At 52.5% G+C, this 26,036-nt stretch overlaps 7 protein-coding genes across 7 annotated transcripts; 3 read left to right on the plus strand and 4 right to left on the minus strand.

Annotated features, from left to right (window-relative positions):
• Window positions 1-1,708: 1,708 nt before the first annotated feature.
• CTRU02_203134 (26S protease regulatory subunit 8) lies at window positions 1,709-2,950 on the minus strand (the record flags this gene model as incomplete). Its single annotated transcript, XM_036727216.1, has 2 exons — window positions 1,709-2,643; window positions 2,716-2,950. The coding sequence occupies 2 exons, from the start codon at window positions 2,948-2,950 to the stop codon at window positions 1,709-1,711; spliced, it is 1,170 nt and encodes a 389-aa protein (XP_036581010.1).
• Window positions 2,951-5,596: 2,646 nt separating this feature from the next.
• Window positions 5,597-8,768, plus strand: CTRU02_203135 (calcium permease family membrane transporter; the record flags this gene model as incomplete). The annotated part of the gene is made up of 2 exons (XM_070204149.1): window positions 5,597-8,287; window positions 8,340-8,768. The coding sequence occupies 2 exons, from the start codon at window positions 5,597-5,599 to the stop codon at window positions 8,766-8,768; spliced, it is 3,120 nt and encodes a 1,039-aa protein (XP_070061912.1).
• A 947-nt stretch (window positions 8,769-9,715) lies between these two features.
• CTRU02_203136 (nadh-cytochrome b5) lies at window positions 9,716-11,503 on the plus strand (the record flags this gene model as incomplete). The annotated part of the gene is made up of 4 exons (XM_036727217.2): window positions 9,716-9,877; window positions 9,936-10,124; window positions 10,195-11,180; window positions 11,290-11,503. 4 exons carry the CDS (start codon window positions 9,716-9,718, stop codon window positions 11,501-11,503), a joined length of 1,551 nt encoding a protein of 516 aa, XP_036581011.2.
• A 1,396-nt stretch (window positions 11,504-12,899) lies between these two features.
• On the minus strand, window positions 12,900-15,672 carry CTRU02_203137 (fungal specific transcription factor domain-containing protein; the record flags this gene model as incomplete). Its single annotated transcript, XM_036727218.2, has 7 exons — window positions 12,900-13,887; window positions 13,942-14,112; window positions 14,168-14,799; window positions 14,850-14,920; window positions 14,980-15,269; window positions 15,377-15,511; window positions 15,548-15,672. 7 exons carry the CDS (start codon window positions 15,670-15,672, stop codon window positions 12,900-12,902), a joined length of 2,412 nt encoding a protein of 803 aa, XP_036581012.2.
• Window positions 15,673-17,784: 2,112 nt separating this feature from the next.
• Window positions 17,785-18,513, minus strand: CTRU02_203138 (2-haloalkanoic acid dehalogenase; the record flags this gene model as incomplete). Its single annotated transcript, XM_036727219.1, has 1 exon — window positions 17,785-18,513. One exon carries the CDS (start codon window positions 18,511-18,513, stop codon window positions 17,785-17,787), a length of 729 nt encoding a protein of 242 aa, XP_036581013.1.
• Window positions 18,514-19,124: 611 nt separating this feature from the next.
• CTRU02_203139 (4-aminobutyrate aminotransferase) lies at window positions 19,125-20,890 on the minus strand (the record flags this gene model as incomplete). The annotated part of the gene is made up of 8 exons (XM_036727220.1): window positions 19,125-19,171; window positions 19,226-19,359; window positions 19,418-19,509; window positions 19,560-19,641; window positions 19,696-19,849; window positions 19,901-20,595; window positions 20,667-20,702; window positions 20,751-20,890. 8 exons carry the CDS (start codon window positions 20,888-20,890, stop codon window positions 19,125-19,127), a joined length of 1,380 nt encoding a protein of 459 aa, XP_036581014.1.
• A 783-nt stretch (window positions 20,891-21,673) lies between these two features.
• On the plus strand, window positions 21,674-23,243 carry CTRU02_203140 (succinate-semialdehyde dehydrogenase; the record flags this gene model as incomplete). Its single annotated transcript, XM_036727221.1, has 3 exons — window positions 21,674-21,767; window positions 21,821-23,062; window positions 23,122-23,243. Coding segments are annotated over 3 exons (1,458 nt in total), but the record flags the coding sequence as incomplete, so codon positions are not given.
• Between the last annotated feature and the right edge of the window lie 2,793 nt (window positions 23,244-26,036).

Here is a 26,036-nt window from a genome sequence, read left to right on the forward strand (position 1 = left end):
GCATGGGCGTTTAGTTTCCATGTGCCGTCCATGGCACTGGCATGTTTGGATCCGGTTGCGGCCGGACCTTGGATTTGTACACTAGAGGCGTTCACAAAGACAAGTATAGAGTAAGCGCTACTTGCAGCTGCTCTTTTGACCTGAAGAAGTTTATGTCCATCATGAGTGCCGAGTGCGGGTGAAGAAGTGATCTTGAATAGTCAACGAAATGTTTTTTTCCTATGATGTATCTATCATTTGTAGCCTGGCTGTTGTAAGTCCAGATTTTGAACCCATAGGTGTCATCGCATCGGACATACTCGACTCACTCTCATGTTAACATATGAGAAAGCAAGGCACCCCGTATTGATCTCCATTTTGAGTCATCTTTTGGTATCATCTGTTGTGTGACCCTTTTCACGACGGCATACTGGGGGGCAGAGTGGACTATTGACGTACATCATGAGTCGTCCTCGAAACCAAGTCGCCACCCGGAGAGCCCCGGGTGACCAGGCACTCACTCCAGCTTTCATACCGAACCCCCCCGTCTCTCACACCCCCTTTTCCCACCGCCGCCGTCTAATGTGTCTGTAGTCGAACATTGAGCGAGAAATCGTCCGCCGCGGACCAGAGGTGCCCGCGAAAAAAAGAGTGTGACCACTTGGGCGCCCCGTAACGGCGCGAATCAGGGTTTGTAAAGGACGTTCGGCGAAGTCGGACTGCTATTCTCTTTTGTTTCGGATCCTCTCTCGAGGTTTTGCTTGTCCTCCTTTTTCATGTACGCTGAAAAAACGTAAGGTCTGGCGAGATTTTTGCCCGTTACTTGACCTGTTTTTTTGCTCCGGCACTTCAAGGAGCCTTGGTTAATAACATTTGCGCCGTTCGACGATATTCCTAGTCTGTCCTTTTTCAAGAAGACATTCTGTTGTTGCGTTGTTGCGTTGTTGCTTGAAATCCGCCGGTTGTAGTCGATATTACCAGATCCATATTGCTGAAATGATCAAAAGAGGACGTTATAGGTCCTTCTTGCTTGATCGTTGGTAGGATTCAATGCAATGATATCTCGTTGGCAGCAGGATATTGTGGAAACCCCTCGGGATTTGTGGCTACTACTTTTTGGTAGTCTCGGGGATCGCTTCCGTGGTGAATGGAGTTTCCTACGGATGTATTTTTGCATCTAGCTAAACTTCTGGTAAAGGGAAGTCAAGTTCGAGGGTGTCACGGTCCTACCCGGGCCGTTCTGACGCTTTGCATGTAAGATGGAGAAAAAAGAAAAGGGGGGTTAGCTTGTCGCAGGGTCGTCTGGCTGTTAGACACTTCTGCAAGACTTGGAAGGACAGGGAAAAGAAGGGGAAAAAACAAAAGTGACAACTTTGTTTCCCCCTTTTATAGAGAGACCCTATAGAAACAACGTTCAACAGGTCAAGCTGGACTGCTTACCACCTGAACGAAGCATAAGCGGTCTGGCACCCAACAGTCGCCTTTGGCCTTCACAACTGTACCATGACATGCACCACAATATACAGAGACATGAAATGGATGGAAAGGGTGCAAGTCATCGTGGCTGATTCCATGTTCTATGTAGTCGTACATATTAGCCGTACAAGCGGCCACTGCATAATCGCGGGCGCTGTTTCCACATCCCTGCCATTCCCAACTCCCGCCAAACCAAAAAGAAGCCTTCGTGCTGCTGCTGTCGCCCTCGCCCCTCCCTCTCCTTTGTTTTTGCTTACTTCCAGAGCTTGCCGAGGGACACTTCCTTGTCGTCGTGCTTGTTGAGAATCTTGGCGGTGGCAAGCTCAAAGTCCTCCTGGGTGACGTGGACTCTGCGCTCACGGAGGGCGTACATGCCAGCTTCTGTGCAGACACCCTTGAGCTCGGCACCGGAGCAGCCGTTCATCTTCTCGGCGACCTTGGTCAAGTTGATGCCTCTCGTCAGGTTCATCTTGCGGCTGTGGATACGGAGAATGTCGGCACGAGCCTCGACGGATGGTGGGGGGAATTCGATCTTGCGGTCGATACGTCCGGGACGCAACAGTGCGGGGTCGAGAATGTCGAGACGGTTGGTGGCCATGATGACCTTGATGTTCTTGGTGGGCTCGAAACCGTCGAGCTGGTTGAGGAGTTCCAACATGGTGCGCTGGACTTCTGAATCACCTCCCGAGGAGCCCTCCACACGAGAAGAACCGATGGAGTCGATCTCGTCCATGAAGATGATGGAAGGGGCGTGTTCGCGAGCCATGACGAAAAGCTCACGGACCATACGGCTACCCTCTCCAATGTACTTTTGCACCAACTCGGAACCGGAGACACGGATGAACTTGCAGTCGGTGTGGTGGGCGACGGCTCTGGCGAGAAGGGTCTTTCCGGTACCGGGAGGGCCGTACAGGAGGACACCCTTTGGTTGGGCGATACCAAGGGACTCGAAGAGCTCTGGGTGCTTGAGACCAAGCTCGATGACTTCCTTGATTTCCTTGATCTGCTGATCCAGACCACCAATCATGTCGTATGTGCTGTCGGGCACCTTCTCGACCATCATGAGGGAGACGAGGGGGTCGACGGATGAGGGGAGCATCTTCTCGAGCTTGTAGCTGTCGGACAGCAGGGTTACCCGCTTGCCAACGGTGAGCTTTGTGATGTCGACATTGTCGGAGACGTCAACGACTGCGATGGATTCGGGGTTAGCACTGCATCAGGGTGAAAGTGGGAGGGGTCATGCAATCGTCAAAGACATACCGTATTTGCCTTCCGGATGCACCTTGACCAGGACCTTCTTCGTGCTCATGACCTTGACGACCTCACCGACGTATGAACCAGGCTGCTGCAGCAGACCCAGCTCTTCCCGTAGTAGGCGCACGCGGGAGTTGTAGTCATTTCTTTGAGCTTCGAGACGGCGGAGAACTGCTTGACCCTTGAGGATCTCAAGCTTCATAGCCTCAATCTTGTTCTGGTAGTAGCTGTCGAGCGCCATCGTGATGGATGCCCCGAGGGAGGATAGAATGGGGGTTAAAAAGTGTCTTCTCGATGATTGTGTGTTAAATACCGGGGAGCTCAATGGGATTCGTCGAGGTTCGCGAGGTGGTGGAGGGTGGTGGTTGACGTCGCCGGGGTTTGGGTGTGGTGATGGAAGCTTGTCGTTGTGGAAGCTCGATGGATTCGGGAGTGACAGGGCTGGACGTCTGTATGGCTGGCTGGCTCCGTCGGTCGGTCTAGTCAGCCGCAGGCAAACGACAGTCGACGCGTTCGCAAAGGTGGGGGATCACGTGAGAGCTACCTCCCGGAAGTGTTAAAGCTCTGGAGGGGATTAGAATGCCTTAGTAATCATTTCGGAGGGAGAGAATATCCGATTGCCGGGTTTCTGGAAAAAGGCGATTGTGGTCCGTGCGCATTGCTATGTATGGTGTGGAAGTACGAAGCTGTGAGAGGAATGCGCAGTGACGTTTAGGCACTCCACTCGGCAAAGTGGAGTGCTGCTGCGGCGGAAGATGTGCGATGTCGAGCACCTGGACACAGGTGGGACCCTTTTTCGAGGATCGAGGTGCAGTGGGACAGATAGTGTGGTAGACAGAGTCAATGTCATGGAAGAGGCCCCAACAGCGGGTAGACCGCTACAGGCTCCTCCATACAGGCAGTATCCGTACACTACCTTGTACATAGTAGAAGGAAATCGATCGCCAGACGCGGCTCATTGAAGTTGCACCCTGTTTTGGGGCGCAAAGCAGCGGTGGACGATGGTCCTTGGAGCATAAGCCGGGCACTAAGCTGATTCGGGGGGAAGCTCTAGTTGGCCTTGTCTGGGCGATAGCACCATCATCCATGTTGTTCAGCAACTTTAGGGTGCTAGGCAAGCAACGCTTACTCCACACTGGGTGCACTGGAAGAGCTAGCGGGATCCACTTAACATCCGCTAGATTGCGTTCCTACCCTATCAACAGACCGCCGAAGGTCAGGGAAGGTACGGAGTGCAGGTTTGCGCATGTAAACACCAAACAGAGACATCTGGAGAACAAGACTGTGTACGGAGTCCACATTGCTCTCTGGGTGTTTATACCAAGAGAATCTGAGACAGGACTAGATGTGCATGGGATGGATTAGTAGCCATAGACGTTAGTTATAGGCGCAGTCGCAGTCGCATTCGCCGTCACACAGCACCAAGCATACAGCACAAAACACACACAGTGGTATATGCACTGAATGAAAAGACAACAGCAGCCTCCATGTTCTTGCTTCCCCCATTAGAGGCCCGTAAAATCAGATGCACATGATCATCTGTTGCACACACAGCTTGATCAACAATAGGAGATTCCTGACTCGGACATGCCAACGTGAGCCTGGTGAGAACCGTCAATGCGACAGGAAAAGCGCGGTCGCGTACTATGTTTATGGGGACAGGAACACCCTCGATGATTCCACCTGGTCCTGGTCCGTCCACTGGAGATGGAAAGACCGGCGGTGGGAAAATGAACATGGGATGAGAGAAAGAGCTGTCGCACCACCACCAACCTGCCTACTTCCCTACTTAGTGGAAATAACTCTTTTTCATTCTTTCCTTATCGTTTTTTCCAGAACAGGAAAGGAAAATCTGCAGTGGGAAGGGGAATGGACAAGGCTTCTCCGTTGTAGCCATCATCACTGAATTACTCTGTTTCTCTCACTCTCCCATCGCATCATTTCTCCTCCTTTTTTCTTCATCATCCTTCTCCCGGCCCGCCTGTCGTTTGTGTTTGTTGTTTACTACCGTAAACCACCACAACCCAATACCACGGGCTGGCTGCCTACCTCATCTCACCTCTCACCTTGCTGACCTATCCCATCTTACCATCAACCATCTCTTTTTCTTTCCTTCTGGCTACCGTGCTCGACTCCTTCTCGACCCATCTTTGGGCCCTCTGAGGAATCCTAGAAATCTTACCCGAGCTCTTGGACCACTCGCACCTCATACACGCCACTCTCGGTAACGGCACGAGGACTCGACAGACTAATTTTCCTTTTCTGTCTTACGTCCGCTCTGTTGTTTCAACACAACACAGAATATCGTAACCAAAAATTCCAAGCTCGAGGCCAACCCAAACTACGCCCGAGCCTCCATCCCCGTCACCGTCCACATTAATAACCCACATCTCCGGTACCTATCATTCTCTCCACCGTTCCTTATCCATCGTCTCCAAAAACCACTGCGCGATCCATCGCCGCCCACCATGGATCCCTCTCCGGGGCCCGACACGCCCACAACGCCCGCTCATCCCTCTCGCGATACATCATCTGCCGCTTCGCCCACCGATACTCGTCATAACCCGACACGCTTCGAGTCGTACTCTGTCTCGCGCGACGAAGGTCTATCCGAGAGCTTCCAGTCTTTCCAATCCACGGACACGGTGCGGAGGCGCCCAGAAGCTGGATACGGTACGTACGACCCGCTGCATGCCCAGAAATCTAATGCGTCTTGGTCCTCCGAGTTGCCGAGTGACCCAAAACAAAATCCCTGGCTGACGCCCACCGCACCCCCGTGCGCGACATAGGTTCCATTCAGACACAAGGTTCCGCTTCCCAGTATTTGGCCGACTCGTCTGCCCACGACCGCTCTCACTCTCGTTCTGCCCAAGCTGCCCGATCTCCCATGATGGGCCCCGAACGCCCAAAAGCAAACCGCCCGCGAAAGCCCCCCATGGCACGGAGACTCTCGACAAACCCTTCTGCGCCGCATCGCGGTGAAGTCTTCTCTGCCGACGATGACATTTACGAGGTTGAGGCTGACGCGGCCGAGCGTCAACAAGAACAACACCGCGGCTTTGGCACGCGCCGCAGAATCCAGCTGCCGACCACTCTCACCCGCGTCCAGTCGTCTAGAAGCGAGCACGGCGATGATGAGGACAACGGACCCCGAACTCCCAGAGCTGAAGATGTCCTGCCCGAGCATTCCGAGCACGTCCCTTCTGTCCACGAAGATGAGGATGTTGGAGCTGAGTCTGATGGCGACGTAAGCGATGCTGAGAGCTTCACGCTCAAAGATCGCCAGCAAGCCATCAACGAAACTCATCCTTTCGGTATAAGGTTATGGAAGCCTGCTCTGTACAAGAAGGATCGTTCGGTGCAGAAGAATGCCGAGGGAGATATCCATTCCTCCCCTGGTGGTCGAGTCAGCAGTTGGCTCCTCTTTTTCAACCTTCTCTGGACCCTGTTGTTCGGTTGGTGGATGGCCACCTTCGCCGCTCTTGGTGCCCTAATTTGCTTCTTGTTTGCAGCAACTCCTAGCGGCAGAGAGTACGGTAGAGTCCTGTGGGGACTGGCCAGCTATCTCTTCTACCCCTTCGGCAAGTACGTGCGCCTGGAGCAGGACGAGGCGTACTTGGACGAGGATCAAGGTGAAGGACGAAGCATTTCCGAGTACGAGCAGTGGCAGAGTGGTGATCTGGAATATGGTCGCCTGTTTTTCGGCCCGGACGGTGCGGAGCACAACCGCTCCATTGTTGGCCGCTCAAGACGAAGCATAGATTCGGAGCCGAGCGAGACAGATAGCCTACTGGGCCGCACCAGACGCGGTGAGCGAAGCGAGACACCCCCGAGACTCAAGCGTCGTCTTTTCGGACGAGGCCAGTGGAACATCGGCCGTGTTGTCTTCTTCTTGTTCTTCTACCTGCTGCTGTCGCCATCTCTCATCCTGGTCTCCTTGGTCTGTTGGTTCTTGGTGTTCTCCATTCCCATGGGTAAAGTCACCATGCTACTCTTCGACCACCTACGCCGGCACCCGCTGGCGCTCTCGTTCGAATCCGACATTAGCCTCGCTCGTACTGCCGATGCGCCTCACTCATCCATCTTGCTGTGCACCTACCGTGCTGTCGGAATCAAATACTGGAAGTACACCATTGACGGAACCAACGTCTTCTTGTTCAACCTCATGGGCGTTGTCTTCTTCGTCATCTTCGACTGGCTTGTCTTGGAGCGTGTTCTAGACCTGCATATCTTCATCACCTCGCCAGCATTCCTCTTCATCGCAGGTCTGTTCTCCATCATCCCTCTTGCCTACTTTATTGGCCAGGCTGTTGCTTCGATCTCGGCGCAGTCATCCATGGGAGTAGGTGCCGCCATCAACGCATTCTTCTCCACTATTGTCGAAGTCTTTTTGTACTGCGTCGCTCTTAACGAAGGCAAAGGCCAGCTCGTAGAGGGCAGTATCGTGGGAAGCATCTTTGCTGGTATTCTCTTCCTTCCTGGGTTGTCCATGTGCTTCGGTGCCATCAAACGCAAGACTCAGCGCTTCAATGCCAGATCGGCTGGTGTCACCTCGACCATGCTTCTGTTCGCCGTTATCGGTGCCTTCGGTCCGACGCTGTTTTATCAAATATACGGTACTCATGAGCTCAACTGCTTGGACTGTGTCAACAATAGCGGTATTGGGGATGGCCTCTCACCTGTTGGTGATGGCCGTGATTGCCGCCGATGCTTCTTCTCCCAGACGCCGGCCCTTGACGACCGCTTCTATCTTGAAGCCGTCAGGCCTTTCTGCTACTTCTGCGCCACCTTGCTGTTCCTTTCTTACATTGTCGGACTTTGGTTCACTCTGCGGACACACGCAGCCGTTATCTGGAATTCCGAGATTGACGAGAAGAAGCATGAGGAGGCGCATGCTCATGCGCAAGCCGCTGCTAGACAGTCGGGGCCTCACTCTTTCGCAGAAACCACTGGTACCTCTGTCGATGTTCGCGATTCTCATCTGTACAAGCGGATTCTTGGCCAGTCTCTGAAGCAGGTTGGCTTGAACGCCAAGGGCGAGGATATCTCCCGTCAAGGCTCCATCACCGGCCTGGGACTCAACCCCGGCAACGGCAGCGCCAACACTCCGCACGTAGTACCCCCAAAGATTGATGACAGCGATACTGTCCGGTCGGCTGTTCACATTCCGGGCTTTTCAGAGGCAGAGAACAACGCCTTGGTTCGCGAGGTCGCCGAGATGGCCGCTACTGCTGCTACACTTGCTGCACGGGAGCGCATGCCACGCAGAACCTCGCAGCAGCCTGGTGCCTCAGCCGTACCGACGCCTCGTCCTCCCGCTCTCCGCACTGCGGTCTTCCCCGAGAATGAGGACCCTGCTGCGGCCAGTGCCGCCCAAGTTCCCCACGGCGGACACGACGCTCCCAACTGGAGCCGAGGCAAGAGTGCTTTCATCCTCATGGGCGCTACGGTCTTGTACGCCATTATCGCTGAGATTCTCGTTGATACCGTAGACGTCGTCTTGGAAGGTTTTGCCATTGACGAGAAATTCCTGGGCATCACTCTCTTTGCTCTGGTTCCTAACACCACGGAATTCCTGGTAAGTGCTTCTAAATTTATGTTACAAAATTCTACATTCTAACATTTTGCAGAACGCCATCTCATTCGCCATGAATGGCAACATCGCCCTGTCCATGGAGATTGGTTCTGCCTATGCACTCCAAGTTTGCCTGCTTCAAGTCCCAGCTCTTGTGCTGTACTCTGCGTTCTACGCTACAGGAAATGGTGCCGAGGATGTGGGTAACCACACTTTCTCCCTGCTCTTCCCTCAATGGGACATGGTGACTGTCATTCTCTGCGTATTCCTGCTCAGCTACATGTATGGCGAAGGAAAGAGCAATTATTTCAAGGGTAGCATCTTATTGTTGAGCTACCTCGTGGTCATCGTTGGCTACTATTTGTCAGGATACACGGAGGATGCGATGAGCGCGAGCCGCTTCGATATTATGGGTGCCGACGGGAAATACTCTTCGTTCAAGACCATTGGTCGAAAACGTAGCGGTGTTGCTTTCCACGTATAAGTGCTGAGAGGGGTCGATAGAGAGGGGCCGTGATACCCAAAGAGCGCCAAATATTGATAAACTACACGTAGACTAATTTGAGTTGAAGGAGGGGGGCATCGTCTGAACTGGCCAACACTGGCCTCTTTGTTACCGGACATGAAACATTGCATTGCACTTTTGTTGACGGGCATGATGGAACGCTGACGGAGTTGTGGAGAAGTGGACATACCTAGGTTGCCCTTTGATTTCATTGCGGAATATACATCTTTTGAGACGCAGACTTCCTGTTATCCTTGTGAGAGCCGAGATATGAACGGTGTGAGTTTTTTACTTGGACTCATCGCCATTCTGCATTTCCACTTTCACATTGGTGGTATTTCAAGGCCATTATCTCACTGATTGCTCAGTAACATGATGGACGGGTGAAGGTTTTGTGTAGGTCACAAGTAAGCTCGCAGAGGACGGCAAATATACTAGGTCCATTGGAAAGGTAAAAAGGCTACTTTAATTTCAAAACCGGACGAAAGGGTGGTCCAGACCGTCTTGATCGAATCTAATTGATCCTCGAGCGCGGGGACCAAAAAGCTTGAACAACGCTGACATATCTGTGATTGTTAGCGTTTTGAGATGCCGAGCTCCCCACCCGAATGGAGTATGTCAAGTGTTGATGCGTCGATGACGGCATCTCGTTGCAACAAAAAAGCCCGCTCATTGGCACCGCGCCTCTTCCTCATCTCCATAAGGGAAGGACGAAATGCCCGTCAGTTTGAGTAATGCAGGCTGACGATTGAGGGGTTGTCTTGGGTGACGGGACGTACGGAATGTAAAGACAAGGGCTTGTTTGGGTTGGTGGAGTAACACATTCTCGGACAATATGAAAGACAAGTTTCCCATTGTCCCAAGCCAAATTTCTCATTCCTCTCACTGACCCCATCTTGCTATCGAATTGTCTTGTATCGGTCACCATGGCACCCGCTGAACCCTATGCGATCCCCTTCCGGCCGAAGGGTGAGGTCCCTCACTTCAAGGAGGAGAGGGAGGGCTGGAAGGGATACATTGAATGGGAGAAGTACCCAGAGAAGAAGAAGCAAGTGGAGGAGATTATGAGCCAATATGACTTTCCCGACGTGAATTGTTCTTCCCTCTCGCTCGCTCTGTGTACTCGGTGCTGATATTCCGTATTAGCCGCCTCAGTTCCAATTAGCCGCTCTGCCCGACAGCAACCCCGTTCTCACCGGAGAGCGATGGAAGCAGTACCACCAAGCAATAGGGCTGGGACACATTCCCGACATCAGCTGGGACATTGTCAAGAAGGAAAAGTCCGAAGACATGATCCACGTGCTGCAGTTTCCGTACAACGGAGAGCCGCCCCGTGTAAGTCGCCGACTTGCCCCTGTTCGAAAGCCGGCCTCCCAACTAACACCCGAAACCTCACCACAAAAAGAAACGCCTTGTTGAGACCGAACTTACCCCAAACAAAGACCACTTCGTCCGCAACCACGGCGGAATCCCAGAGGTCGACGCGGAAAAGTACACGCTCGACATCACCGGTCTCGTCAACGAACCAAAGACGCTCACGCTGCACGATCTCAAGACTAAGTTCCCGCATCAAAGCACAGTTGTCTCGCTACAATGCTCGGGAACCCGCCGCATCGAACAGATTCACGAGTACCCCGGTGACGGCGACGAACTCATCAACGCGCCGTGGGGCGAGGGGGCCATCGGCACGGCGCGCTGGACGGGCGTGTCGCTCAAGAAGGTGATCAAGTACTGCGGGGGCCTGAAAGACGGGGCGGGCCACCTCGAGTTCTTCGGGGCGGACACGTACTTCAAGAAGGGCAAGGTGTACAACTACGTCGTCAGCGTGCCGTGGCGCAAGGTCAAGGTGAACGAGGTGCTGCTCGCGTGGGAGATGAACGGCGAGCCGCTGCCGCGGATCCACGGGTACCCGCTCAGGGTCGTCGTGTTCGGGTACATTGGCGCGCGGAGCGTCAAGTGGCTGACGGAGGTCAGGGCCATCCGGGACGCGAGCGCGGCGCCGGTGCAGAGGAAGGAGTACCTGTACTACACGCCGCAGGTCGGCAAGCAGAACGCAAAGTATAGCAACGGGTTCTCGATCCAGGAGATGCCCGTGTCGTCGGCCATCATGGAGCCCAAGGACATGGACCAGATCGTGCACGACGGCAAGATCAAGCTGCGCGGGTGGGCGTACTCTGGCGGCGGGCACTGGCCTGTCCGCGTGGAGGTCAGCGGCGACGGCGGGTCGGTGTGGTACGAGGCGCCGTACGAGAGGATGAGCAAGAAGTATTTCCACGCGTGGAGGCTGTGGGAGATTGAGATGCCGGTCGACGCGGAGGGGTGGCTTGAGTTTTGCGTGCGGACGTGGGACAATGCTATGAATACGCAGCCTACTTTTGTGAGGTCTGCTTGGTGAGTTTCCCATTTTTCGTTTCTGTTTTTTTCTTTTTCTTTTTTTAAGGAGGGAGGCGTTGTGAGGCGATGGCGATGGCGATGGCGATGGCGCTGACATTTGTGATAGGAACTGGGACTTGCATGTCACGTCCTCGGCACACCGGATCAAGGTGTATAGCATGAACAGGTCGAAGCCGCAGACCGCTGCCAGGCTTGCCGAGCTTGAGAGACGAGGCATTCCCATCTTGCCTATTACGCACCCTGTCGAGTTCGATCTGGAGTCGGATGAGGAGTATGAGAGAAACATGGCGGCTCAGGGAGGGAGAGACCCTGAAGAGTAGGGTGTTGTGAGGTTGGTCATGGAAGTGGTTTGAGTTCAGATTATCTGGTTCATATCATTGTGTAATTGACAAAAGGTTTGGGAAACAACTACAGAGTTGTTCATCAGTCATCGCTTGTGATGAGAGACTGCGCAATCCTTGAGTGTGGACGAATTTCCAGGTTACTAGAACGAGAAAGTTTTACAATGACATGAGTGTATGAAAGCGATACTTTCCATTTTAAGAGGTTAACCAGTTTCATGAGTGTATACGGCCTTGGATGACTGTATGAGCCGGTGAAAAGGCTGGTTTCATTTTTCTGTAAGTGAAAAAGCCACAGCCTGCCCGAGAACCTGAGATGTAAGATGTATCAATTGGCACCGACTGAAGAGTGATGTTTATAAGTTAATACATCTCATTCATCTGCTTTGAATTCTAGATTTAATGCTAATTGTATGAGTCAATCTTTAACTAGTTACAAGTCTGATATTACCTCTGAGAGTAATGCGTGGCCTTTGGTGACAGCGTCCTCACCAATCACGCCAAATTTTCGAGATTTGACACCTAAAAACAAGATAAAAACTGTACGAAATAATTATCTCGACCCATCCACTTTAAATACTCACTTTCAGAGGTGCAAGAGCGATGCCCATGCTGAATGTGCTGCATCTGCGTGATATAACCCGCTTGTCGAACGCAGCGACCAGCAGTCAGCCAATCATTCACGTGGCTTAGTCACGTTCTCTCCGAATGGTGTAGTTGGTTCATCACGTTCGACTGTAATGGTTCTACCAAGATAATCGAAAGGTCCCTAGTTCGATTCTGGGTTCGGAGAACGATTCTTTTTGTTTTGTTCTTATCCTAAGCTCTATTATTTTCTTTTGGGTCGCATTCGTTATTGTGCAGCCGCACGGTTGCATTTTCCACTCGGAAACGGTTACACGCAGAATCAACATGCCTTGGCTATCAGACCACCTCACGATGTTATGAACTGTATTGTCAGACCACTTTCGAACAGCGTTCTCATGGTATTGTTACACCGCCTCTTCCTGGACAATACTATTCGTTTTGTACAGACCTGAACTTGCGGCCTACCGCAGTGGCCGCAACGAGTGCATGCCCGCGGCTTCAAAAGTGCTTTGTTTATTGCCTCCGGAATGTCTCGGCGAGAAATTGATTGGACCAAAGGAGAGGAGTTATACTGGTTTCTCGTAAATTAAAGACGCAACAAAAGAGAAACACATGTTCTTTTTTCAACTGATTTGTCGGAACCATTATTTCCCACTGATATATAAATATATGCATACATGACCTCGCTTCGCCTCGTGTGGCCGGCTGTTTACGGCGTATAATGTGTTGAAAAGCCAGATCCCCTCACCCCATACAAAACACGCTCATTTTTGATTGCAATTTATGTTCAAAGCCCCATCCAATTCCCATTGACGTTTCCGCCCATACCCTCGAACCCAGGGACATACCCGTTGCCAAACATGGCCGAAAACTCGTCCATTGCCGGCGGCATCGGCGACAGGCTGCCGTCAAGCCCGAAAAAAGGCATCGCCGGCGGGAGCGACGCGGTACCCTGTCTACCGGTCCCAGGGGCGACATGACCATGACCCCCATGACCGTGGCCGGTAGCGCCCCGCCAGAACGCAGCAGGGTGCGGCGGGATCGGCAGCGCAGCGTCGTGGCTCCTCTCGCTCCTGGCATCATGCGCCGGGGTGTCGGTCTTCCAAAGCATCTCCCACTTCTTGAAACGCGCATAGTCGGACTCTTTCGCGGACGCCGCGTCGTCGTTGGTGTCCAGCCTGGCGATGGCGCGCTCGAAGGCTTCGATGAGCGACATCTCGGACTTGGCCGACTCGCCGCCCGCAGACATCTCCTTGAGCATCGCCATGCCCTCTCGCAGCGCCTCACGTAGACGGTCCGTCTTCTTTTGCAGGCATTGCGTGATTATGACGAGAAGCGCCGCGCGGCAGGAGCTGAATTCCGTGTATGATGCGCGGGCGAGGCCCACGCTGTTACGCAGGAGGCGGCACGTTTCGACTACGCAGAGGGCAGCATCGACGCAATCCGCCACCAGCACCGATCGTGGGTGTGTTTTGCTATTGGAACCGCTGGTGCGTGGCGGCACGGCGGACTCGGCGGGCGAGCCGGAGGAGCTGGCTGTGCTGCGGGTCGATTCTCGGGGGAAGATGAACGGTCGGCCTGCAAACATACGGACAAGGCAGTATTCCAGCCTTAGATGCATGTCGGGACGGAACACCACGGAACCTGGACTCGGGTCTTTGCAGAAGGTCGCGTTTGGAAGGCTGTTCCACCAGTTGTGAAGTTTGGCCTTCATTTCTACTAACCTAGCCATCCCGTCCGGGATTTCGGCCTTTTCAAAAGTCTTGAAGAGGGAACTGGAGAGGTGTCAGCTAAAGGGCGCCACGAAATGGTTGGGTAAGTGAACCGACATCTGATGGGCTATCCTGCTCAGTGCTTGGTTCAGTTGTAGAGTAGCCAGCATGTGAGCGGTGTTTGGTGGTGGAGGTCCAGGCCAAATGTCAGGGCGATCAGCGGGCATCTCTGCATCGACATCGGCTGCGGCAATCGATATCGGCCGGCCGTGGAATATCCCAATGCGCCTAAGATTTGTAAGTCTGTGAACACGCAAAACCCAGCGATAAGAGATGAACGTACTTCTCGGTGGTGTAGGCCGTCCACCACACGCGGTTCCTCGTCTCGCGGATGACAGGGTCGATATCCTCTCCGGGATACTTCCGGTGCATACCGTTCTGGATAGCGAGTTTCACTGCGAGGTTCAGGTACACATACGACAGCCCGGACGCATCGAGAGGGAGGGTGTACAGGCCGATCAAGAGACACGCCTGCACGCTCTCCAAGCTGGATATTGTGATGACGTCCGGGACAAGCCTGCAAGCTTGTTGATAAAACATGATGCCGATGGTGTCCTCTGAAAACGGGCTCGACTCGGCGGCAGCGCTCGGCACCCTGCCCCTCTCATCACGGGAATCGAGGTAAGCATATTGCGTCCCGATAGCGAAGACGATCAGAATGATACACATTGTCCCTACATCCCGACGGGTGAGGGATGCTGGGTTCTCATACACCATGTCAAGCTTTTCCTGCAGCCAGGTGCGCTCAACGTAAAAGTAGCTTGTTTCGGCATGGTTGAAGAAGGCATGGACGAGAAAGTCCGCGACATACCGTGGCGGCAAAGAGGAGAGAGAAGCCACGGTGTTGGAGGACGACTGCAGCTCTTCGGGACGGTAGTACTCCTTGAACTGGGTCTTGGGGCCGTCAGGGGCATCCTGAACGATGTCAGCACTGCATCTCCGAAAGGTATGAAACGAAGACGTACATTGACACACTGTTCGATCCACTGTTTTATTCGCATGGAAAAGTTCCAGTGCGAGAACTCGCCAGAGTAGTCTGCTCACGGTCAACATCGGCACGCTCGGGATGCTGAAGATTCGGAAGCTTCATCTTACGTGTGATGTTATTCTCCAAAGGCTGGACGGTAATCTCGTCCACTTGAAACGAGTCGGAGCTCTGCGACTTCACTTCAACGTCGGCGCCGACCTCCGGCTCCATAGAGGCATCCGGTCCTGCCCCGGCAGCCGAAGCCTCCGGGCCGGATCGCCCTTTCTCTACGGAGTCGGCCAAGGTCTTTAACGTCTCGGCATCCAGTCTTGATTGACCGGTATAGTGCGCAAGCAAACGCTCCATGTAGGCCATCCGCTGCCTCAGTTCCGAGTTCTCCTGGTTCGACGTGCGCGGTCTGCCATGTCCGCCAAGAGCCTGGTCAGCCAAGTGTTGGCGCAATCAATGGGATCTGGACATGTTGTTTCACTGATGAGAGGGCTTTAAAAAAAAGAGGAAGTTTACCTTGCCGCACTGTCAGGCCCGGGCTCATCTCTGGTCGTTGGAGTCAAAAACTCGCACTGGCGGCGGAGGCGGGTGCACCGCCGGCATGGGACTCCGCCGTCGCATTTCTCCTTGAGTCTTCGGCATCCGTCACAGCTTTGTCGGGTCAGCATAAGGTGATTCTATTCTTACAAAAACAATGAAACAAGTGAGAGGTTGGGGGCTTCATCGTACGCTCGAACCGCCCTCTTCCGCTCCTTATCCGCGACGCGGCGCTGTTTGTGTCGTTGCAGACGCAGGCCGTCTTCGGGATCCATCTATGTTCGGGTTCGCGATAGCCGATAAGGGGGGTTGGAAGGGCAGGCAGGAAATGGATCGCGGCGTGCCGATCAACCAGCCAAGACCCCGGGCCGGTCACGGTTTGCCAGGTGTGCACGTGTAAGCCCCCTAAGAGTGGCTCGGGCCAGTTTTGCCAGTATCTCACAGACGGTAGTTCTCCCCTTGTAATTGAATTCTGAGTGTGACAGTGGGCAAGGTATGCGGGTGGGTAAAGTGAGTGAGGATATGACGGTTCCGAGTGTGTGAGAGGAGCTAAGATAGGCTGAACTGCAAGTGCGGCGCCTTTCCTGAGAGGGGATGAGGGGGGGAAATTTCCAGAGGGGCAGAATTTCGGCGAAACCTGCGCCACCGTCGGGCGTCGGAGACCCGCTTTTCTCAAGACGCGGGGAAGCCGGCATACACCCGGTCGGAGCCGAAAGTTTGCATGGGAAGGTCCCTGCAGTCAGAACCTGGAGATGGCGAATGGATGGTTTTCAGATAAACCAAAGCCTAGTTCAATTCAACGCAGAAATTATGCTGTTGAGAGAATACGCTGGCTTCACTATACCTGGCCCCATATGTATGATGGCCAGCACGACCCAGCCACCTCAGAAACTGTCTCAACGGTACATCCAGCTACAGGCAATGTCTTACTATTATACCTTATTCTCTGTCTCTCCCCCACACGGACGTAAATGAATCTTCCAATGGGCTGCGCCAGTGTGACATTATTGCCTCCACGGTCCCATAATTGTTGGCAGGCGTAGGCCCGCAAACGGAACGTCGTCTTTGCCCATCGCTGCAACTCCTTGCATGAGAACAAAAGATCAGGCTTGCCGGTATTTTGGATGTATAGCGACGGTGAATCGATTTGGTTTGACTAGGTTTGCATCGAGATGAGACATGCAGTTAATCGAGTTGTAACGTGCCTGATGACTGCTCCTGTCGACATCTCTCTTATCAAATGCCAAGGAGACCTTACTGCCGGCCTAAGCATGAATCGTCTAGCCCCGCTACTATCCCACCTCAGAACCTGACTCTGCATGTTGCCATCGAAGAAAGCATGGCCTTTTGCCCCGCAACAGCTCGTTGTCGTGAACGGTGCCGAACTACTCCACACACTTTTGAGAGACCATCTCCCATTCCCCGCAGACAACGTGCTCCTTCCTTGTTGTATGTTGCAGGTGTGGGGGGCTGTGGTGACGAGAGTATGGTTGCAGGTTCGTGCCTGCCAGGGAATTTTTGTCGAATCCAGGGGCTATCATGAACGGGGACAGTATACAGTACGCCATCTTATCTACACCTTGAGACGATCAGAATCAGTTGTCCGCCCTGTGGTTGGAATGACTTACATAACAGCATCTTGCTATTTTAAAGCAACGTTCCTCAAGTCGACATTTCCTGGCCCTACTGGGTCTCAAAGCGCTGCTTCTTCTGCATTGTCATCTTTTCTATCAAGGTACATGCCTCTAGCCGTGGAAGATGGCTGTCGTTCTCTCACGAATCTTTCTCGTCATTTTGCTCTATGCGCATGCCTTTGTGGCTGGCTTTGGCGCTTACTTGGCCTCATTCGTGCCATTGATAGGTTTAAAAGTACCGGAGCAGACATTCTGGCCATGAGGTTGGCGGTGGGAGAGGATTTAAAACCTGAGCGGTCGGCCTTAGAGCGGCCATGTCAGGTGACTCGGTTTAGAATATGGTCGGCGGCACATGTCGTCGCATACGTCTACTGAATGGAAAACATGCATAATTGAGGACTGCCGACCCATAGAATTGCGGGCGGCGCATGAATAATAGGGTCAGGTTGTTGGCGTGGCGACTATTTGCGCCGATATCTTTGCGGTCTAGTCCGGCCCTGTCCAAAGTCTCCCTGGGCTCGAGACGGGAAACCCGGCGCCGGTCCGAGACCGGAGGCCGATCCGGCCTCGGGCGCGCGACGGAACCGGCAATTTGCCGGTCCCAAAATCTTCACCCCTCAGATAAACACACATGCAGATGCAGTCAGACACTTGTAGGGCATGGTGCATGATTTATTTGAAATAACTGAAAGGACCAAAAATTATCTTTTCGATTATGACGTCGCGAGCTGATATGAATTGCTATCCCCTCCTTCACTCTGACCGGCCCTCAGACGAAGCTATGATCTTGCGTGCCAGCTCCGGTAGGTCATCCGCCATGACATCCATCTCACCAAACAAGTCGACGCAGGGTTCCTTTTCGTAAACGCTGCACCACGCGCCCTTGAACCCGCACTTCTTGGCTGCCGCCGCATCCCACATATGTGCCGCAGCAAACCATGCCTCATCCCCTTTGAAACCTTCTAGTAATGGCTTGTATGCGTTGGGATCCGGCTTCCCTAAACCATCAGCATCGCAGCTCCGCAGGTTCTCTGCGGGCATCTCGATGCCGGCCTTTTCAAAATAGCCTCCCACACGTTTCGCATCGCCTGCCGTGAATGCCCAGACTGTAAATTCTGCCTCGCGAAGGAGCGCATAACACTCCTTGACGCCCGGTCGGGCTTCTAGCTCGAGGAGACTGTCCATGATGAAGGTAGCGTCATTGTCAGTCGCAAATTGGCGCGGCTCCGGCACTCCGGCCATGAATAGCACACGATAGAACAGACTGTGAAAGATGTCGTAAAAGGGCTTATAGCGACCTTGAATACTGAGGTAGGTGTACTCGCGCTCGGATGCCTCGATCCAGGCGAAGCCTAGGAGGGCGGGCTTGATATTGTACTCTGCAAGCTTGGATCCCAGTCGCGCGTCAATGGCTCTGTAAATAGCATCGTAAGACACGCAGGTTCCTACGACGTCAAAGACAACGTGTTTCTTAGCCGACATTTTTGCTGAGACCTGGGCTGTGCTTTAACTACTAAGTGTAGTAATATGACATTCGCTGCGGTTGAATAACTCAAGCCGGAGGGCAACTGCAGCTTTATACTCCTTCATAGCACATACTTTGGAGTGATCCGGTATTGATTGTTAAGCAGCAGCATTGCTTCATCACTAGTACATCATCGTCTTATCTCGGCGCGTTGAGGCCACAGGGGGAGGTGCGGGGTTCCAAGCACCCCGCATCCACTGCCGGCTCCTTGCGGGACCTAACACCCAACTGTGCATCCCGCTATGGCGACTATCCGATACCAACCCTGCGTGGGATCCCTGATATTTTCTTGTGATGTTTTTGAAAAGCTACCAAAAATCTACAACCCGGGACAAGTTCACTAGAAATATCGTAGACACCAAGTGTAATAGTGCAATACTTGTTTGAAATGTTTTTCTTATTTATTTCTTCGCCGCTACTGTGGCGTTTCTCATCATGGTATCGATACAAAAAAGAACCCCCGCGGAAGATGATGACCTTCGTCTGGCACCACTCCGAGATTAAATACATGCTATGCCTGTCCGCCGCAACCCGCTTTTATGTTTTCGTGACGTGTCTTGGTGTTAGTTTACAGAGATTGGAAAGTCTTCTCGAGGGCCGAGATGAGGATGGGAACTAATGTTAATGTTAGTGTCTGCCTACATCGTTGTTAGGCTGCGGACTGCTTACTGTGTGACTCCTCGAAGATCAACATGGGGCGGAGACGGATGGTGTCCTTGCCGCAAGCACCGATGTTGACGCCCAGGCGCTTCATAGCACCGGTAACGGCGACGGCACTCTGGGTGTCGAAAGCGATGTAAGTGCTGTGTTTCTTGTTAGCAGGTTGCTTCCGGGCCGAGCTTGGCTTGCAGGTTGACATACCCTTGACCCTTGCCACGCAGGTTCTGGACGTGGTCGGGATACTTTTGAGCAAGCTTCTCCATCTCAGCATAGAGGACAGCACCGACGCGAGCCTAGTCATTGTTAGTTTAATGATGGGAAGAAAGCTGGGCGAGGGACATACAGTGTGCTCAACGAGGTTCCTCTTGCTGATCTCGTCAACGACAGCCTTGCTGACAATGACACGGGCCGGGTCGCCAATCCAACTGAGGCATGTTAGCGACTTGAACAGTTTTTCAGATGACACAGGGGCAATTTACGTGTTGAACTGGCGGTAAGCCTTGTCAGGGATGAGCATGCGGTCACCAAAGTAGTAACCGGCAGTCTGGGCCTTCTTGGAGAAGGTGACGATGTCAGGGGGGGAGGTAAGGTTCCAGTGGGCGTGGCCCCAGAACTTTCCAGTGGCACCAAAGCCTGCGTTGTGTTAGTGCTCTGCATGCAAAGGCTAGGTGTGAGGCTGCCTACCGGTCTGGACTTCATCGACAATCATAACGACATCGTACTTCTTGGTAATGTCACGCAGGCCCTGGAAGAAGGCGGGGGAGGCATGGTTGTCACCACCCTCACTCTGAATGGGCTCAACAATGATGGCAGCGACGGGGCAGTGCCAGTTGTTGATCAGCTCCTCAACCTCCTTCAGGCAGCGCTTCTCCTCGGCATCGTTCTCAGCAACGTGCTTCTCAAGAGGGTACTTGAGAGCGGGGAAAGAGGCCTGGGGCCAGTTGAAGGAAGGAATGTCAAGCTTGTGAACGGCCTTTGAACGGGTAGTGGACAGACTGCCGAAACCACGACCGTGGAAAGAGTTCCTGAAGCTGAGGATGGCGAGCTCGGGGGAGCCGGGAGAAGTGTTGTGAAGGCAGGAGTGAATCTCCTCGTGGCTCCATTCAGCCTCACCACGCTCGCGGCGGCGGTAAAGCATGAAAGCAGCCTTGTAAGCCAGCTCATTGGCCTCGGAACCGGACTGGGCGGTGAAAATGTGGTTCATGCCCTGAGGGGCGACCTTCATCAGACCATCCTGGAGGATGTCGTGCCAGAAGGTAGAAGGGAAGTTACCGATGGCCGGGCGGTTGACCAAAGCGGAGATCATCTCGGGCGACTTGGCGGCCTCGATGAGTGTGGGGTTGTTGTAACCAACCGGGATGGATGCGATCTGAGAGTAGCTATCGGGTTGAGATTAGCGAACTGCGGGGAAGGGCGGGATGCCGAGGCTTTCGGCGAGATGAGTACTTACACGTCCAAGTACTTGTTACCATCAACATCGACAATGCTATTTCGCGTTAGTATTGGATTTGCGGAGGGATTCAATACTGCATACTAGTTGTCATGGCTCTTCTCGTAGTCGACGACGAAGTAAACAGCACGGGCGTCGAAGAATGCATCAAGCTTCTTCTGGCTGGCCTTGGACAGAGGTCCAGGAACCTCCGTGACGACCGACTGCTCGACAACGGAAGGCATTTTGATTTGGCGTTCTTGTTACTTGTGAGAACTGGTGTCTGGACGGTATTGGATCGAGTCTCGGACAAAAGAGGGGCTGGTAATGAGAAGAAAAAACTCTATGACTTGATTGTCGCTCATGATCATCGAAAAGCGAAAGTATCGAGTATTTATTTCTCAATCCAGTGCCGGAAGCCTCCCCCTTTGCCCCTCATGACTGAGGACCGGGGACGAGCCGGCCGGTCCCGAGCCGGCCAACCCCATCCGGGCCCAGACCCTCTTAATATGCCCCACAGAATATCCATCGGCGCTAGCATGATCCATCTCTATCGCCATTTCAATTGCGGCTCACCATGACCAGAAAATCGGGTTGCGCGTTGAGTTTGGTCTTTTGCTTGTTCCCACGTGGAATGGTCTATTTCCTTACCTATTCCGGCGGTTTCATGTGTCATCCCCTCCCGTAATTGGCTCCACCCCGGCCCCGGGCCGGTCCCAGAATTCCCATCGTTGTTTCCACACCGGCATAGTGACTGCCTCGGCGATGTCGCAGTCATGGAGCACCGCCGATTCGATGCCATCGTGAGGGGTTATTATAAACTCCCAACGCAAGACAGATTGCCAGCTTGACGCGGTTGAGACATCAGGCCATTTTGATGCAAGGGCATAATCGAAGTGCATAATTCCGCTTTTTCTCTGCTCGTTACTATGGCGTCAGGAACACCCCAGGTAAGTTTTCATGTATGTCGGGGAGCGAAAAGGCCCCCGACGGTCGCAAACTCACTATCATGAGAATTGACTTCGTATCACCAGTTGAAAGATGCTTCGCTACTGAAGACATCGTGCTACGTGAATGGAGAATGGGTGGGTGCGGCATCGGGCAAGCTATTTGCAGTCGAGAGTAAGTTTTTTTGCTCAACTCGCGGCAATCAACTTGTAACTTACCTGTACCAGATCCTTCTACTCTCGCCGAAGTGGCCAAGTGCCCTGAGTTTGACGAGAAAGATACCGAGGCCTCTATTCTCGCCGCTCATGATGCCTTCAAATCCTATCGCAAGACCCCTGCACGAACAAGGGCCCGCTATTTGAGAAAATGGTTTGACCTCATGATGGAAAACGCAGAGGACCTGGCCACCATCATCACATTAGAAAACGGCAAGCCGTTGGCCGATTCTAGGACAGAAGTCGCTTATGCCGCATCCTTTTTCGAGTGGTTCTCTGAGGAAGCCCCCAGGATATACGGCGATACCATTCAGGCGAGCAATCCCAGCTGCAGGCTTGTCACTCTCAAGGAGCCGGTCGGCGTCTGTGGACTTATCGCGCCATGGAACTTCCCCGCTGCCATGATCACTCGGAAAGTCGGCCCGGCCTTGGCCGCGGGGTGTACGGTGGTGGTCAAGGCCCCTGCCGAGGCTCCCCTGACGGCTCTGGCGCTCGTTGAGCTTGCGCATCGGGCTGGTATTCCTGCCGGCGTGGTTAATGTAATCACCGCTCTTGACAACACCGTCGCCGTTGGAAAGGTCTTGACGACACATCCCATCATCAAAAAAGTGTCTTTCACAGGATCGACAGGTGTTGGGAAACTCCTGATGAACCAATGCTCGTCGACTCTGAAGAAGCTTTCTTTCGAACTTGGGGGAAACGCGCCGTTTATCGTTTTCGAAGATGCAGACCTCGAGGCTGCTGTGAAGGGCCTTATCGCGTCCAAGTTCAGGATATCTGGTCAGACTTGCGTCTGTGCGAACCGGATTCTTGTACACCGGGCAGTTTACGAAAAGTTCACGCAAATGGTTGTTGACACTGTAAAAAGCTTTGAGATTGGTGACGGATTCGGCGAAACGACAACCCATGGTCCTCTTATCCATGGTCGTGCCGTGGCCAAAGTCGATGAGCACGTCAAGGATGCCGTGTCCAAGGGAGCATGCGTGCTTCTAGGTGGAAAGCATTTGACCGAGCTCGGCCCTAATTTCTACGATATCACGGTCCTGGCTGGGATGAAGCCAGGCATGAAGATTTGCTCCGAGGAAACATTTGGCCCCGTTGCGGCGCTGTTTGCGTTCGATTCGGAAGAGGAAGCTATTGAACTGGCAAATGACGCTGATGTTGGCCTTGCTGGCTATTTCTTTAGCAAGGACGTATCCCGCTGCTGGAGGGTGGCAGAGGCACTGGAGGTTGGGATGGTTGGTGTGAATATTGGTAAGAGCCCTGCAACATTGACTTGTTGATGATGAGAGTGATTACTAACGTGTCTTTAGGCGCCATTAGCGATCCTGCAGCACCATTTGGCGGTGTGAAACAGAGTGGTTTTGGGAGAGAGGGAAGCAAGTACGGCATTGAAGAGTTTTTGGTTACCAAGATGGTTATGACTGGCATGTAATGAAGAGGTAAACTTGGGGAACAACGCAATTAGATCATAGACAGAGCAATCTATCAAGGCATATGTATACTTTGTTGGGTCACAAGAAGTTGTTTTCTTTTCACAGAAGCCGCTTTCCGCGCTTTACTTTCATACATGATGACTCAAATCAGAAGATTCTTTGACATCTTTATTCAGTCAACAATTATCGTAGGACTTTGACTCGACTTTTATTCTGGTTCCATTTTGTAAAGAGGGATTACTGGTCCGAGCATAAAAGGAATTAGCTGAGAAATAGTTCTTGGTTTCTTTGACTAGGTTCTCGTGTATCTGTTATGTGAACTGGGAGGTTAATCATTCATATTGCTACAGTTGATCTGGCTGAAATATGACCCGCTCTTGACCATCAGTACTATCACCCTAAATGTTCGCAAAAAACATCAAGGACCGAGCTTCGGCCCTTGTATTTCATCCGAATTGACCACAGTGTTGAGACTTTTTGGCAGATCCAGCGGGGTTTCTGCTTCGATATGCCATCCGAGACTCTTGAGACTGGGTCCGCCGATACTGCATGAGGCAGGCCCCACGCTCCGTTGAAGATGGCAGCAAAAATACTTGAAAACTCACGTAGCTTTCTCTTACCTATCAGAGCAGGGTAGTTTTTGATTGGATAACCTTGAATAACTTTTGGTAAGTTATCCAATGCTTCATAACTTGCTTACCCTGTGCAGCTTGTGCGATGAAAATCTTTCTGGGGAAATGCAATAGGTCCTTTGAGTTAATGAACTGCATACTAGGTATCTGGGCACTAATGTCTCTGAAACAAAGATGCGCTAGTCTTTTGTTTCCTTGTGACTAAGTAATAAAGTAGAAAGTATAAACTTTGAACAACTTCGAAATCCTATCCGTACTTTCAACAGAGTTTGACTGCCTGGGCAGTGCCCCACAATTTCTGACCAACACACCACGTCCCAACCGCAGCGCCTGTACCCGTGTTATGAGTAGTTCGAACTTGATGATGTGAGTTGCTAAATTCCACTAGTTGAGCTAGTCGCCGTGGGAATACTCCGAAGTGAGACAATATCCATAAAGGCTATAGAGTCTGGGACAAACTGTTATTGAGATCGACCTGTGGGACGACCAATTCTGGCGATCCCCTTGAGTGTTGTGAGGTGGGCCATAGCAGCTAGCGAAACTTTGTAGAGCTACTCTCAACGACGGACACAGCAAAAACAGAGTTAACCATGCATTTTATATCCGAAGGTCGAGATTTCATGAATTTAGTGACTGGTAGTTTCCATCTTAATTATGACGCCTAAGATGGTCGGTTTCTACTGCCTTAGTTCACAATATTCTGCACGTTGCAGATGAATCTTTCACATTGAGACTGACTCGTGCGATGTTGAGATCACTTGATGACTAATAACCGGTCGTGTCTGTGGTGCTCCATGGCATTTTGGTATCTTACACAATAAGAAAAACGGTTTATTCCTCTTGAAAACCGCCAGCCCTGTACTTGGATAGTCAAGCTCGCACGTGATCTTGCTTGCCCCTAAAGATGTCGGCTTCCCCGTGCTGACAGGCTTGGACATATCCTAGGCGAGCCGGTCCGGCCTAGGCGTTTTGGCAGTGGACCAACCGTTCCGGCGAAATTCCTTTACTTGGTACTAATACCCGGGCCTTCAAGCACCCTAACTAACTGCCGTCTGCGCTCGAACAACAAAACCCCGCTTATTGCCCCGTGATTCTAAAGAAGAAAACAGGGGGACAGCTTAGGACCATCAGGGTTAGAAATGTCATGTGATGGCCGCAGTACGATAGAGGTGATGCGACGTGTCATAGTTGTAGTCGTTTTCACCGGATTATCTGTAAAACTCCCAGACAATGATATAGGGTTGCAGATATACCAACTTCAACATGGAAGTCACTTCTAGCCGACCGCGCAGGAGTACGAGGAAGGTGCGAGCTGAACTATCTTTAACATGTTATAAAGTAAAAAGAGAAATGTTCGGCGAGCCCGAATCGCAGGTGACCCTTCAGATGAGGCGCCCCAGACCATCATAGAATCGTGGTTGAAAGTGATGGATGTAGTGCAAAGCTCCTCACAAACGAAATGATTAATCGGGTTCAGAACAAAACAGATTGTTCTGGTTTCCTGCTTTGTCTCGGCCGCTGAGCCCAGATCGGTAGGCACTGATCCAAAGCCTTGCCCGCAATCATCAACGTTGAACAGGAAAAAGAGTGCGAAGAATTATGGGAGAATCTAAACGTAAATGTCTCTGTGTTAGCCGCGGAATGAAACTGAAGATGAGATTGCAAAGCTAGCCTTTGAGTCGGCCGATGACGAAGCTAAGCATAGTGATAATGTGCGAGAATGACGGGTCCTCCAAGGCAATAATCCCACAATGCTAGACTCTCTCGAACAGAGTGAGTAGTACTGGCAGCAATCTTGCTCATTGGCTAGCTTGGCAGCGAAGTTTGCTGATATGGTGTTTCGTCCATGGAATCCCACGTTGCGACGCCTAGTAGCCTCCATGCCTACAGCACGGATATACGGCACGCCGCAGGATTCTAAATCCCCGGCTATCACTCGGCTACACCGCTGTTGGCCTTCCTGGGCTGGGTGTCTCCCATGGTTTTGGTGGCGGCTAAGACAGAAATTAGCTACTACACCCGGCATAGTCGGTGGATGCCAAGAGCCATGGATTGCTAGCGCCCTCTTATTGCTAGGGTGAGTTGCAATCTCCAGGAAATGTTTGCTTATCTTGTACACAATCCCTGTCTACTCAAGCGTAGCCAGTGACCTCCTACTTG

This window comes from Colletotrichum truncatum (assembly GCF_014235925.2).
Source record: "Colletotrichum truncatum strain CMES1059 chromosome Unknown Contig_0002, whole genome shotgun sequence".
Taxonomy (NCBI): domain Eukaryota; kingdom Fungi; phylum Ascomycota; class Sordariomycetes; order Glomerellales; family Glomerellaceae; genus Colletotrichum; species Colletotrichum truncatum.